This window comes from Siphateles boraxobius, unplaced genomic scaffold, assembly GCF_051911475.1.
Source record: "Siphateles boraxobius isolate OS27281-9 unplaced genomic scaffold, OSU_SipBor_1 56, whole genome shotgun sequence".
Lineage (NCBI taxonomy): Eukaryota > Metazoa > Chordata > Actinopteri > Cypriniformes > Leuciscidae > Siphateles > Siphateles boraxobius.
Genome location: NW_027509182.1, coordinates 12340124 through 12356051, shown reverse-complemented (window position 1 = coordinate 12356051; position 15928 = coordinate 12340124). Strand labels below are relative to the sequence as shown.

Sequence of the window (15928 nt, the reverse complement as noted above, 5' to 3'; positions counted from 1 at the left end):
TTTTGCAACCCCTATTGCAATTTAGGTTTAATGGCAAAATGTACAAACTTTTACAGACTGATACTTCAATGAATCCATCTTGCCTTCCACTCACAGCAGGTTTCCAGTGCCAGAGGATCCAAAGCAGCCGCAGAGCATCACCGAACACCACCATGCTTAACTCTAGGCAGTGTTCTTTTGTTCATTTGTTTCATTCTTTTTTCTCCAGACATACCGCTGATCCTTCAGGCCGAAAAGTTCCATTTTGTTTCATTGCTCCACAGAACAGAATACCCAAACTTCTTTGGCTTATTTTTATGGTTTTACGCACTTTTCTTTTTGCTTTTGGGTCAGTAATGGTGTCCGTCTTGAAGTTTTTGCATGGAAACCGTATGTGTTTAACACACGCCTCACTGTTCAAGCTGAAACCTCAGTGCCTGTTGCCACCAAGTCTTGCTGCAGGTCTTTTGCAGTCACTCGAGGATTTTTCTGAACATGCCTTCTCAGAAATCTGTTTGCAGCCGTTGATAGCTTCCTTTTTCTGCCCAGTCCAGGCAGTGTATCAACTGATTCTTTAACTTTGAACTTGCAAACTATGCTTTCAACGGTGTCTCTATGAATATTTAGTGCCTTCGGTAACTTTTTGCATCCTGTTCCTCGTTTGTGAAGAGCAATGATATCTTCTCTTAACTTTTTGGACCATTCTTTTGACTTAGCCATATTTCTAACCCCATAATGGGACTTTTATAGTTTCAATTATAACTGTATATTAATCGCAAGAGCTCAACAATTGCAGTTTGTTCACATACAGTATTTTTGCTTTTCTTCTTTAGAGAGATGATCAAAAAAATATTCTTGGCTTGAAACAGATGGAAAATTGACAGACCTATGCTGCATTTCTGTGGATGTTTAGCTCTGCAAGAGCCGGTTGCACCAGCTGTGCGCAAGTTACAGCTTAGCCTAGTTTTGACGTAAAGGGACACTTACGCATTACTAAATAGTTTTGTGTTGAACTATTAAACTTAGTTGAGATAAACTCCTTTGCATTGTTCTGTGTGACCAGATTTAGACAAACCAAACGTATTATCTTTCTCATTGTATCTAGTACCTGGCTCTTGATGATATCATCGTCCCGGTGGATTTGTAGGACGTATCCGCAGTTGCACGTGACAGCGCAGCGTGCGCCGTTGAAGTATCCGCCGTCACTGCACTGCACTTCTGCATTCCGAATCAACGGCTCTTGGCAATCAATCGCTTCACAGGAGTAATGAACACAACTGAAAAGATAAAGAGAGGAAGAGAGAAGGTTAACAAGTGAGCTGTACATCAATGCACTACAATCTGTAATACGTGACAATGTTATTTTTTTCTGGATCATCACAATTAATCTCAACCATTACTCCATTATCCATTAATGCACCTTATAATGCATTTAAATGATCTCATCAATGATTATAAACCCGGTTATAATTTGTATTTATTCATTGTTACACCTTTAGAAAGTATACTGCATTAAAACACAAGTCAAATATCCAGTTTCAGATGCAAGAAGGAATCTGCTAAAATTGTAATGCATTTTAACTTTGGAAACAATTACGTTTGAAAAGACAGTGTATTATGATGTACATTATGAATATCTTCATAAAATGCTTCAAGCTTTTCCTTCTGAGAAGTGCAGACATTGAGTCAGAACTTCTATTCAAATCAATGAACTCTGGACGTTTATTACTACTTACTGGAAAGAAGAAAAAAAGGTTGCAACAGCATTGGTACCTATTCATGAAACCACAGATTTGTAGCACATTTACAGTAACGCAGTTTAACCGGATGCCTTCAAATGCTTTTATACACTTTTTTTTTTTTTAAATGAAAGTCAATATTCATCTTTCACAAGATAAAAGGAAAAAAAAGTTTGTTAGGGAACAGAGGATTGTGGGGGAGTTTTGGTGTCAGATGTCTACGCTGTTCTTTGTTACAAAAAGAGTAATTAATGTGGCCAGATGAACAATGCTGGACAAATTGAGAGCAAAACTCCATCCACAGAAAGAGGGAAAAAAGCTAGTGGGAAGGAAAAATAAATCTCTACTGGAGTCAGTTTGTAAATGCAGAGTTGGCATTTTTAAACTCTTAGCTGACCAAGTAGAATCCCGACAGATCTGGCGGTGGTCATAGGGGCAATCATGAGGTACTGGACCTTTCAGTAAACAAGAAATGAAGAAACATGGTTTAAGGTTTCAGACAACATTTTTTTTTAAAGCAGGAGAACGTGAAAAGTAGCTCCTGTCTCATACTTGGAATCACTCAAATGTTTTATGCAATCCAGTTGTTGTTTGAGCCATGTATTTAATCGCGTATGTAACTAGTGGCTTGATTGTAGTGACTACGCCATCCCGGAATAACGGGGAAAACAACCCAAATAAAGGCACACAAGTACGATCCACTTAGAGAAAAGGCAAGAGGCGTGAGTTACCTTGCCTTTATTTGGTAACAATTTATTTTACAATATGTGCACTTTCAATGTCCTTACAGTGTTCTTACCACAAAAGTAATGAGTAGTGTAAGGTAACTACATGGGTTAAGTTAAGGTTCAAGGTTAGTACCTAGTTAGTGTCATTACTACAACAAGTACATAGTATGTTCATTCGAAACAGGGCTGTAAAACAAAGTGCTACCAATCATTTTTATTAAATCTAAAAAAAAAATGGCCAAGAATAATTTAAAACCAGAAGCCAACACAACTGCCATTGGTCAAATTGAAGAGAGAAACAAAAATAAGAAAATGAACAATAATCGGTAACACTTCATTTTACAGTCCTGTTTCCCATGTACATACTATGTACTTATTATAGTAATTACAATAACTGGGTAATAACTAAGTACTAACCCTGAACCTACCCCTAATCCTACCCTTAACCCATGTACTTACCTTATATTACCCAGTACTTTCTAGGTAAGTACACTGTAAGTACTGTACTGTAAAATGAAGCGTTTCCCAATAATCATTCCAGGGGATGAGGCTTCCTATATGAAGGACAGGCTAGTATGACAGCGCCAGGTATACAAAATAATCACACCCACGAAATTTACTGCAAATAAAGACACAGCAATAATAACAACCCATGATGAAGTAAAGCCTGTGGTGAAGCAAAGACCCAGCGCTCAGATCCTTCAAGCCCACTTGGACATTAGACAAAGACGTGACTGGACCAGTTACGGCCAAAGACTTATATGGGTGTTGTATTTGTGTTTTGTGCTTGTCTGTTCTATGTTTTCTCTTGTGAGTGTTGTTCTGTGTAACTGTGCCCCGATGCTCTAATGGCTCCTGGTTGAGTATATAAAACGAGAGTGAAAGCGAATGAGGCATGCAGTGGTGAATACCCGTACGCTTCATGGCATCCGGTCCGCCGCTGAACACAAGCTGTGTTCTGTTTGATGTTTCGTTGATTTTTTTTTTTTCTGTGTTAAGTATGTTTTGATTTAAGTAAAATTTGTGTTCTCAGTTTCATCTGTTGCCTTTTGTTGATTAAGATACGTGAGTATGTTCATTCGTTATTTAGCCTTATAATAAATGTTTAAACTGCCTCGCGTGTCCTTTTATGTTGCTTACCCCTTTTCCAACGAGCACTTTAAAACAGGGGTTCGTAACTGGACCCCAAAAGCAGCGTGGGTTAAAAAACGAGGGGTTGGGTGAGAGCTGTGTTACGGTGACTGCGCTCACTCAGTCTGCCTTAACACGCAGGCAAAAAGGACCTTGAAAACACCAAACAGACATTTCAACCTCAATTTAGAAGGCATGCGAGATTATCTAGCTCTTACAAAAATAACCAATTTAGCTACCATGATCTGATGATGTAACACTCACAATGCACATGTAAGTCATACAATAGCTTCTATGGCTATAACAGCAACAGCTGGTGCTCCGACTCGAGTTATGTTAAACTGCAATGGCGCACAGATGGGAGCCCTAAAGTCACACCGCACTGAAACACATAGCTGTAGCTCAAGTTTAATCGAACCAAACTTCCCACAACACCCGAACACACAGCATTAAACTTACCGGAGTGTAAGCAGCACACCACACACACAGTCTCAGTAGCTCAACATCACACTCAACAAAGTAAAATGGCAAAATGTCACTGGAAAAACACTAGGATCAAACAGCTAAGCTAAACAGCTAAAGCCACGTAACCCCGTAGGACGAAAGGAAGAGGTGGGCTTTCGACCATGACGCACTTCAGGAGACATGACTACAGTTTTATATACTGTAGTTGCCACCATCTAATGATTTTAGACATGTCACAAACCTCACTTCATGAAGTTTCAGCTGTGTCCTGTGATATGCTTGTGTCTTTTCTTTCTCAATGTTTTACTGAGATTAAGAAATGGATGTCTGATAATGTTCTCTGTCTAAACAGTGATAAGACTGAAGTGATGCTGATTGGTTCACCTCATCAGTTGTATAAAGCAGAGTCCATAACCTTAAGTGTGGATGGCTCTGCTTTGCAATTCCAAACTAAACTAAAAAATCTGGGGGTGATATTTGACACCAATTTAACATTTGACCATCATGTTCGTAACACAGTGAAAGCATCTTTTTTTCATCTCAGAAACATTGCCAAAATACGTCCTATGTTGACTTTCTCTGTGGCTGAAAAGTTAATCAACACTTTTGTTTTTTTCACGTATTGATTATTGTAATGCTTTTTTTTATTTCCATATCTTTATATAAAGTGCTTTGAGATGATACATTTAAAGGCACTATATAAAAAAAAGATTATTATTATGTTCAACAAGAAAGTCTTATTCTCTATTGTGAATGCATTTTTAATAAACCGGTATTGATTAGGCTACATGCAATTGGGTACTTTAAATGTTTTTATTACATTGCAGAACCATTTAAAATGAACTTGTGAATGCAAACTAGTGGACTATTTGTAAAAAACAAATGATGACCAGTAAGACCAGAAACTTGCAGAAGATGTACACGTTCCCTAAAACATACATATAACAAGTTATTTGACAACCCATTTACTCCAATAGCTTATTGTAAGCATTTGCTCAATCAATTTTGTGTCTTAATTTTTATCGGTACAAGAAACCAAAGCACAAATAAAGTACACATGATGCAACGTTAAAATTTTGGCATTCAAAATGATATATTAATATCATGCTGTATAAAAACCACATGTATACATGTATGTGTATACATGTAAGCAAAGATTCCAAAAACACTGCATTTTTGAGTTTACCATTGCTACTATTGGCCTAAATTCATCTTATTAGTTTGCAAGTTAATTTATGGTACACCCATTAACCAGTGTGCCAAATCCCAGAGCCAAACACAGCCCTCTGAACACATTAAACTAATGCTTCAGTGGCATACAGTACTGAAAAGAGAAGGGACACATAAAACCAAACCATGTTAACGGACCCTGTTGTTAAAAACATTGGGAGCAGGGACAGTATTACAGGAAATATGTTATTGGTGGACAAAGGCCTCCACAGATGATTCAATATGAAATACTGACTGATAAATAGATTGCAAGACCTGAATATTCAGCATGCGTGCCTCTGAGTATTATTTGAAGAAAATCAACCACTCAAAGTACACTATGGACCTGAAGCAAATCAAACTGCTGTCAATACAGCGTCACTTTGCATTCAAAGGGCAGCTTATATATATATATATATATATATATTATTCATGGCCATCAAATAATTTTCTGCTTTAAAGGAATGCAAATGGAACTTTCAAAATGACCTCATTCTATAAATCAAGCAAATAATATTTATTGCACATTCTTGCATGAGCTTCAGAACAGAATGGATGTATACAGAACGGATTTAATTTCTTTAGTTTTGTGTTTTGTTGTGTTTTTGTAGTATCCATATGGACTGTAAATGTGGTACAGCCAGACTCAAATGAAGATTATGCCTTGGAAACATTAGGAAACAATGTAAAACAGATTCTCTTTTTTTTTAAATACACTAATTTCATCATTTAGTTGTTCATGACCATATTCCAGCCTTTTTCTGACCAATTAAACAGACTGAGCAACAGTGCTTTGCTTGATAGTGTGTGTAATACAGTTAAAGCAAGAAAAAAGTATTTGGCAGTGCGGCAGAAAAATAAACTTGTTTTCCCTTTGAATTATGTTTATTTTTCACACTCCAATTTTCTTCTTGAATTAGGCATATGTGTTTTGTTTTATGTCTCTGAAAACAAGACTGTATTTCACTTTTTCTCAAATATGTGTAGCTTACCTGTACACTGTATACAGATACTTATTTTACATAGAAAACAAGACAAAATACAGAAGAATAGCACACGGTCTGACACACTTTGTCATTTTACTGTTTGTCATATCCTATATATATATATATAGGAGCTGTTTAATTCATAACATGAAATTAAAACCTAATCCAAAAGATGACAGCTCCTAACAAAACTTTTTAAGATTATCTATAGAATCTTTTCTTCTAAGAATGTGAGAGGTCTATGAAAGCAGTGGTTTGACTCGATAGGCATGATAGCTCACCTCTGGCCCATGGGGTTGTAGATTTCATTGCTCTGACAGCCGCTGATGGTGATTGGGTCAAAGAACTGGAAAGAGCGCAGGCCGACACCAGAGATGGCCACGAGATCGGAGCGGAACATGAGGAGAATGGCTTTGGTGTGGTAGAAGGCCATGCTCAAGTCGTGACTTACTGGGATGACCAGAGGATTGGTGCGGCAGCTCAAACGCCAGTCACCTGAACATTTCAGGGGAAGTAATAGACGGATTTAGGCAATTGGCAATATTAGAATCCAAGTCAAATAGTTGCACTCGCCAAAAAAACTGTGCAACGTCACCAGATCTCACCTAAGCTGTGGACGCCCTCTTTGGTGTCGATCAGTTGGACTGTAATGTTGCACTGGGCTTGGTCGATGAAGCTCGTTCCATCTGCGGCTAAATGGATGATAACAGCCGCAGCAACCATAGGGTGTGAGAAATATGCCTGTTGAGACAAGATCTGGTTTACATTTATGCAGAAGTCTTGTTCTAAACTGTGGTAAAAGTCACTAGCTGTGTTTAAGTTGAGACAAGGGTCTAATCTTAAGAGAACCACAGTAGCAAAATCACATCACGTTTAAGGCAAGACACATCAGGCAAAAACATTGTTTTGTCATGTACTGGTCAATCCTGAGATTTTGGACTGTTTTGCTTCAATAGCGTTTTCTTTCAGACTAATGGAAAGAAAACATCAAAAAATAAAACATGTTTAGTTTATTCTACTAGAATGTATATATTTGCATCTGTAGATTTCAATTACAACACATATCTTTAAAGGTTTAAGCCAGAAATCCCCACTTAATGTATATACACCAAATATGGTATGTATGTACCATTTGGTTTGTATGGAGTGGTTTGTCCATATATCATTTTATTTATAAAATACATGGTGAAAATGTGTTGACTGTATTGTCAGATTTATGGAATGATAAAAAGAGATATCCAAAATCCCCACTATAAAAACTGTCTTTATCCAATGTTCTGATTTCTTTTCCAAAAACGTATGCATATTAGTGAATTTTTAATTCGATCCTTGGGAAAAACTTGATACAAAAAAAAGTTGTGAAAAATATGATACACAGGGTGTTTTGTCAGATGAGAAGTTTATCTAGGTATCATCTTTTTACTCATAATTAATTGTATAACTGTATCATATATCTCTTTTAATTCCTTGTATAACTGTTCATTTTCCTTGCTTTAATTTTGTGATTATTTTAATTCCTTTTGTAAAGCACTTTGTGCTATAGTGTGTTACATGTGCTATATAAATAAACTTGCCTTGCCTCATTTTCATTTTTAAAACTTGTGATACAAAATTGTATGTCTTAAATGTACTGTGATTAATTAACTGGGGAAGTATAGTAAAAACTTTTTTTTTTCCAAATACTCTACTCACCTGTGGTGTCTTACAATTAATAAATCTTTATACCACAGCAGCTCACAGTCTGAAATGTATAAACTAATTTGGTTTGAAGCATATTTACATTTAAAATCTCCCAATATGTCAAATATGTCACGGTGTGGTGCAACCAGAAGTAGACGAGGAGACAGAAGTTCCAAAGCAAGGCGTTTACTTACAATATATAACACAAATAGGTACAGACGGGCAGAAGATTCACACACACACTAGGTATAACGGAGATCGGACAATGAACCAGGCAAAACAAGGCTTAAATACGTATGGAAACGAGACACAGCTGACAAGACTAACGAGGTAACAGGTGAGAGATGAATTAATGAGGGTTGCCATGGAAACAAATGAGTGGCGGGAAAACAGAACAAAGACAGACATGTGACTAATGAACATACAAACAAACACTGAGACGTGACAAAATACAATTATAATGAATTTTTTATTTTAATTTTTTTTAAATCTTACCTTCAACCAGTACTGGGAATACCAGGAAACACCCTGAGCCTGATCACATGGAAACCAGGCGTACTGAGACACTCCATCAGAGAGGTCAAACACCTTGGACTGGCATGTCTGGGGATAGGAAACATAAACAAACAAAAACAGGAAATGGCATCAAAGCTTTTTTAACTTTTGTAAACGTTCAACGCATCGTTGTTTAGCTGTAGCGATAATCCAAACAAACATGCATGACGCAGAAAACAGTGAAATAATATTTAATAAACACCAGGAACACTACAGCAATAGAACATAACTTCAACACAAGACCTTGAACTGAGGAAGACAGAAGGCTTAAATACACCAGGAAACAGGTGTGAACTAATGAGAAACCATGACGACTACTGGATGACTAGGACTAAGAGCGTTTTCAGACCTGTAGATCGTTTGCTTGGTTCAGAAAAGGAACTTAGGCTACGTTTACACGTACGCGGACATTTCACCCTCTCCGTTTAAAATAAAAAATAATAAAATCGTGCACACCTGTCAGTTTTCAGAAAACTGTTTGTTTACACAAACCCGTGTATACATGAATATCAGTCACATGACCTCTTACGTCATCCGCTCTTTTTCCAGTTGACTGCCGCCATCTTGAGTACCTGCCGGGTACTGTTTACAATACTGACGGCATTAGCTAGGAAGCAGATTTTCTCTGTTTGTTTCACTTTATACATAACCAACTTTGTTTATGTAAACCCTGTGTGTATTTGACAGTATTCGGGCAATAAGACTAGAAAGATAACTTCGTTCAGTAACCTGTCGCTGTTGTTAGACAGGCTTAGTGCGCAAGCGCTTCGGGTGTACGCGCTCAGAAAAGCGCTCGTTAGAACCGCGCATCAACACGTGAATGACTTGTTAGCACATGCAAATAATGAACTTATGTGAACTGCATTGTCCCGTTCCTTTGCGTTAACATTTGATGTGAATATACGTCGCATTGTAGCCTATGCTGAGACGGAGGCGCCAGAACTGCAACTGATAGAATGCACGATACTACGACATTTCTTCAAAAGCAGATGGTGGATATATTTTAATCCACGATCATAAATTGTGATATCGCACACCCCTAAGCTAGCGTAAGCTCATTATCATTTACATCCACTCACCACAGACAACATGAACACTGCACAGAGAGTTTGCACACACAAACCACTGTTATAACATAAAAGCAAGCAGCTGCGTGCATGGTTGGTCATTAAATGATTGAAGGATTGTGACTGAATGCGCGCAAAGTGCGCTCCCTTAATAATTCCTAAAAAGTTGACATCAGTTAATCGCGATCTCACATCTCTGTTAATATCAATTAAGCTGACTGCACAATGAATCTTTCATAATATATACACTTTGTTTGTTACAATTAGAGGATTTGTCAGCATACAGAGCTCTGAACAAAAATTCAGTTTTGAGCATAGAGGTTTTGAGCAGTGAGGGGAGTCTATCTTAAATGCTTCTGATTGGCCTTTGCGTTGAAGAAATCAACACGTATGTCTGTGATTGGCTACATCGCTCAACGCTGCAAACGTGTTTTAAAAGGAAACTCTGGCCTGTAAATCGTTTCTATTTTGTTTTAGTTCTTGTTGCTTTTCTGCAAAAATGTATTAGTTTTTATATGTTTTATTCATAGATATTTCTAGTTTGCGGGAGTCCCGCGAATCGTTTTATTCTCCCTGCAACGCGCACACACACAGAGTGCATTGCCGCTCACACTCGCCATCAAATCTAGTCCCGTGCCGCACTCTTTTGCATTGGAGGTGCACATCTCTAGATCAAGGGCCCGGCCCGAGGATAGTGACGGGAAATATCGGCCAGCAAGTTCGGGCTCGGCCAGAGAATAAGCTCTACTTCCTTTGCGACTGACGTATCGATCTTGCCGAATCAGGTACTCAAGATGGCGGAAGACAAGTTTTAGAATTGAGTGACGTCAGTGAGGAGACGTTGGTGACATCATCTGATATTCATGTATATATGGCGTCAAGAGCAAGCCAAACCTGTAGGTGGCAGTGTAACGAGAAGCACAAGCCCACGTTAGCCAATCAGAATCCCGAAAATAGTTTTTTGTGTGCATATCAATAAAAATATATGAAACGGAGAATCCCGAAAATAGCAATAACAGCAACGAATCACTTCCTCTTCCTCTTTTGAACAAATAGGTCACACTTTTAATGCAGGTGCAAGTTCTGTCGCATACTGTGACGTCGGCTGCCTAAAACGCCGTTTTTCTCAGTTTTACATGCAAACGTGCAAACAAATTTTTCCAAAATCTCCGCTCTGGCTGGAGAAAGAATCGTTTTCAGAGGCGAATTCTCCGTTTGCATGTAAACGAAGGGAAATGTCAGTTTTTTCAAAATAGCCATGGTGATTACTATAAACGGGGCCTTAATTTGTTACAATGTTGCATTTTGGTTTGAGTCAGGCAACATTTCAAAGCGTACCAAAATGTGTTTATCCTAGTCACATGTGAGTAAAGAGTGTTTGTGGCTTATTGACTTGACTAGACTTATTGTTGACTAGACTTATTGTTGACTAGACTTAATGTGGCTTTACCTGTAGCTGTTTTCCCCAGAACTACTTTAAAGATGAAACAAACTAATTTAATACTTGTTCTTTACAAACGGAACTGAATCAACACTGAACTGACTTTAGCTGAACAATTACACTATTTTCTTTTAGAGTTGCTGTACAGCCGAAATAAACTCTGTTTGCATCATTGAATCACTGTCCCGTTTATCCCTGGAAAGCTGCTTTGAAACAATCTGTATTGTATAAAGCACAATAGAAATGAAGGTGACTTGACTTGCCCTGATAAGTTATATATATATATTTCATTATACTTAAAAGTATATATATTATATTATTTATAATGCAATTAGAGCAGGAATCAGGGCTTCGTCGGGGAGGCATTCTTCCAATTACACATTTTAAGATTCTCAAGATTCTTAAGGTTCTTAACCACAAAAACTATGAATTTCCTGTGTCCATTTACCCCTTAAACGAACAAAACTAAGGGAGAAAACGCACCAGGTTCAGAAACAAATGGTGTGAAAATGACCAAACACAACACAGAGACAATGAAAACAAAGACTAAATATAAACAAGACAGAGAACTTAACATGACCATGACACATAGATGGCGACTCTTTTTTTTTTTCAATGAGGAAGAGTGTCTTCCTCAAAAACTAAACTTCTGTCACCATTCCAGACTTGTATGATTTTCAACTATGAATACCACACAAACCTGCCATTTATTTAATTTTCTAGCAAGATGATGTTTTGTTTACTTGTTTACTCTCTCTCTCTCTCTCTCTCTCTCTCTCTCTCTCTCTCTCTCTCTCTCTCTCTCTCTCTCTCTCTCTCTCTCTCTCTCTCTCTCTCTCTCTCTCTCTCTCTCTAATGTTATACTGCTCAAAAAAATGAATTAATTGGAAAAAATGTATGTATGTAATAGATTTTACAAAAGCTAAAATACAGGATACAGCATTTTCAAAATTTTTTTTGGGGGGGGGGTGGGGGGGCGGATAGGGCAAAGACCAAATTAAGTTTACAGTCTTTAAAACGTCTTGACAATTTGACTTGTTAGAGACATACTGTAGGTGAACAGCTCTAGGAAACAGAGTGTACCCTAAAATAATCTGCATTGTGTAATATTTTGAGAATACTGTGAAAGGGATTTTATCGAACCCCACTTAAAAAAGAGCCGTACACATCATGACATTAGACAAGGACACCATGTTTCGCCCAATCTCCTGACCATATGAAATATGATACATGTAATTGGAGACACTATGGAAACCACACGGAAAAATAATGAAGCATCTGACCAAGAGATCTGTCGATGTTTCATGTATGATCTGGTCCCTCAAGGAATAAAGCTATATTGCATTTCCAACTATTGCAACCGCAGGTGGCACTTTTTTCCCTGAATGCACAGAATGCACTTTTTATATGTTTGTACAAAGCAAAAGCCTTCAAATCAATGGATAAACATAATACGCTAGTGTAAAGATACTTGTATTGTGCTTAATTGTATTGAACGTGCACATGTAGTGTCATTACTGTGTGCATATATGTTTTTACATTGTGCTTATATTGAAAAATAACTGCATGTAATGACATATGTAATTAATTTCCTTAATTACATCAATGATTACTAGAGATCAACCGATAATCGGTTTTACCAATATTTTTCCCGATATTTAAGCATTTACCCATAATCGGGTATATTTTTTGTTTTGTTTTTTTGTTCAAACAGTTTGTTCAGTTCAGTGCTGTTGTCATAATTGTCCAAAACAGAAATAAAACAATAAATAAATATCGGTTTAATTTATTCGGTATTTTGGCATTGGTATCGATTATAAAAAATAATCCATATCTCTAATAATTGACCAATCCCCAAACCTGTCCTATCTTTACCAGTATCCCACCTCAATAGCAGGAAAAGTGTTTTGCAATACATCAACGCAATAAGTAGATTGTACAAAACAAGTATAGTAGTTAATGACACCTATTAAAAAGGTGAACCCAATATAATATTAATGAATTAAAAAGTCACTTAAGTGTACTTAAAGAGTGTGCACTTTCATGACTATGTTTCTTAACACACTTAAGTAAACTTTTAAAAAAGCACACTATAATAATGTTAATTTAAAAGTTTTAATGTAAAGTACATTTTAAATCATAATGTCTTAATAATATTTTGCCATAACTTAAACAAGTACACGTGTTGACCAACATACTAAATCACATGTAAAATACTTAAGTGCTGTAGAATGTTATTCAATATTACATTTAAAGCTAATATAATTTAAATGTACTAAAATTTAAATTCATGCAAACTGCAAATTTGCTTAAATACATTACATAAAAGTTTCGATAGAAATGACAGTAAAGTATATTTTGGATTACAATAAATGCTTGTTGGTACATTCGGCAGTGCATAAGTACAACTAAAGTGTGTGCAAAAAGTGCTCTAAAGTTTGGCTAATTGCATTTTAATATAAATTTAAACTGTAATACATTTTTATTTAATTGCCATTAACATGCAGTTAAGTGCCTGGAAACATTGCATTCAGTACGCACTTAAGTCTATTCTAAAAAGTACTCTTTTTTAAAGTATGCTAAAGTGTTCTTGTTTTTCACAAGGGAAGGTACAACACTTCAGACTGGCTTCTGGGCTCATCCAAGGGTATTTCTCATTGATTTGATGAGATCATTGGAGTAACTGCTACCTATCAGTGGGTGGTGGAAGTCTCCCTGCGGATGCATAGCAGGCCTGTGACATCACTGTAAAACCACAACACCACCGCCAGGAAAGGCCCACCAATAGCCCAGCATGAGGGGCTAAATAAACCAATAAAACAAATGATCTACAACTTATTGACTCAAACCACAGGTTACTGGAATGTGAGGACAGGCTGTAAATTATAAAAGGAGCTGGAAAAATCAACACTCATTGCTCGGAGCCGGTTGAGGAAAACCGATCTGAAGAAAAAACTTAATTGAGATCTTTTGTGCAGTGATGCTGGTCCTGTCAGAAAGGTGGATCACTGACAGCTGCAAAGTTCAACTCGGTGCGGTTTGCCGGGCCAGTCTCTGCGCTGTGATGTAATTGCGGATGTGTTTGTCACCACGTCCCACACCGTGTTATACAGAGCAAACGAAATGCGGAAAAACTGCATTTTTACCCAGCTCCAGGGTCGACCCAGCAACTGGATGTTTCGATGTGAATTTAACTATAAGCTAACAACCTCAAGCTTTCACTCCTGAAAACAAAGTAGGCCTGGGATGGTTTGATAATTGTGTCCAAGAGCTAATGTTTACCAGCTGTGTAGTTCCCCCTACAACCACCTTACTACAGACGCATATACACAGAACCACAGCCAAACCCCAAGATTTTGTTTGTAAATCACCACTTAAGATAAAAGGAAATGGAGAAGAATCATTGGGAGCCACAGGGGGAGGCCGTCTCTCCTCAGACTGCATGGGCAAAACTCGGCAAAAGTTCGGTTAAGGCTACACTGTCAGGTTCCAGTGTATGTTAAAAGGCTCCATATGGACTCACTGGATTCCTAACAAAAGTTAGGAAGGGACATGTTTATGCAGTCTGATCAATCAGTGCCTGAAAAAGCATATAAGCCGCTGCTTACTTCTGTCCTACTTCCGCCATCCCTCCGCCACCACAACTCCACCCTCCTTGACTGGTTATCACAATCAAAACCAATCAAGGAATGAAGTCTTGAGCTTGAACCCTCCATCATGGACAGCAAGCCAAATATGTATACCTCTTCTTCATTAAAAATTGCATGAACGTGATCTAGGGGTGGGGAATTTAATGATTTTATATTGTGATCGATTTCGAAGGCTTTCCACAATCTACTTTTCAAGCGAATCATAGAGATTGTGATATTTTATGTCCCTTATAATAATGCTTAAAGGGACTATAAGTAACTTTTTAGGTAATTTATAATCTAAAATCAATATTTTTATTCATAAATATGTCCCCAAAGGTGTACAAATACCTCTGCCAATTATCTGATTTATCCTCGTAAACGAAGAATTTATTATATTTATATACATGGGACGGGTAGGTCCACGGAGGCTTCCATGTAGTTCCGCCATCTTGTAAAACTGTAATAGCAGAGAGGGTCAAAAAGTACGCCAACGCGTTTTCGTTCAGAGCCAGCGTGACGTAACTGAAAGCAGCAGAAACGGAGGAGCAGAGCAGTGAGAGGCACTTGTCACTTTTATTTTTAATGGCGGACCATACCTATGCCTCTCTGTCCTCTTCCTCTACCTCTACTTCTTCCTCTCCCTACTGTTGAATCATCTGATGATGATATATAGCAATGCACGTACTTCAAAAAAATATAACGAGTAAACAAGGCATAACTACTAATTACAATAGTTCATGTTTTTGACACTCATTACTACATACTGTAACATTCGTTTGTTCGTTGTGTCAATTTGAAGTTTGTTTGAAATAAAAAACCTGTTCACCCGAAGGAAAACTCGACGAAGTGCTATTAGAAGACATCCTGTCATAGCTTTTTGGTACATAACGGTTACCGTTGATTCAACACGCATTTGAAAACGCGAGGCGCTGGAGAGGACAATTCGTTTGATTGCAAAAAACAATTTCACCGCTAGATGGGAGTAATTCTTACTTAATGTCCCTTTAAAGGGATAGTTCAACCAAAAATGAAAATTTTGTCAGCAATTACTCACCCTCATGTTGTTCCAACCTCGTAAGACCTTCGTTTATCAAGCGACAATAACACTTTGTGTGCGCAAAAACAAACACAATATAACGACTTTATTTCAACTATTGATTTCCTTCTCTGTGAGCCTCGAGTAAGTTCACTAGTGTAACAGTGCAGCACTTCTGTGTTGTACGTCACACGTAGGCTGTGTGTGATGCGTTTGACGTACAACACAGAAGTTTACACTATTACACTAGTGAACTGACTCGAGGCCCACAGAGAAGGAA

The 15928-nt window shown here is 37.6% G+C and overlaps 1 protein-coding gene across 4 annotated transcripts in view; it reads right to left on the bottom strand.

The window, feature by feature from the left end:
* Positions 1–15928, bottom strand: part of pappaa (pregnancy-associated plasma protein A, pappalysin 1a) — a 124781-nt gene that overhangs the window by 49173 nt on the left and 59680 nt on the right. For all 4 annotated transcript variants that reach the window (XM_077206779.1, XM_077206780.1, XM_077206778.1 and 1 more), the window contains exons 12-15: positions 8413–8520; positions 6843–6978; positions 6519–6732; positions 1088–1256 (exon numbers count right to left, since the gene is read on the bottom strand). In XM_077206779.1, the coding sequence (XP_077062894.1) occupies positions 1088–1256; positions 6519–6732; positions 6843–6978; positions 8413–8520 (627 nt within the window). The remainder of the gene's footprint in view (positions 1–1087; positions 1257–6518; positions 6733–6842; positions 6979–8412; positions 8521–15928) is intronic.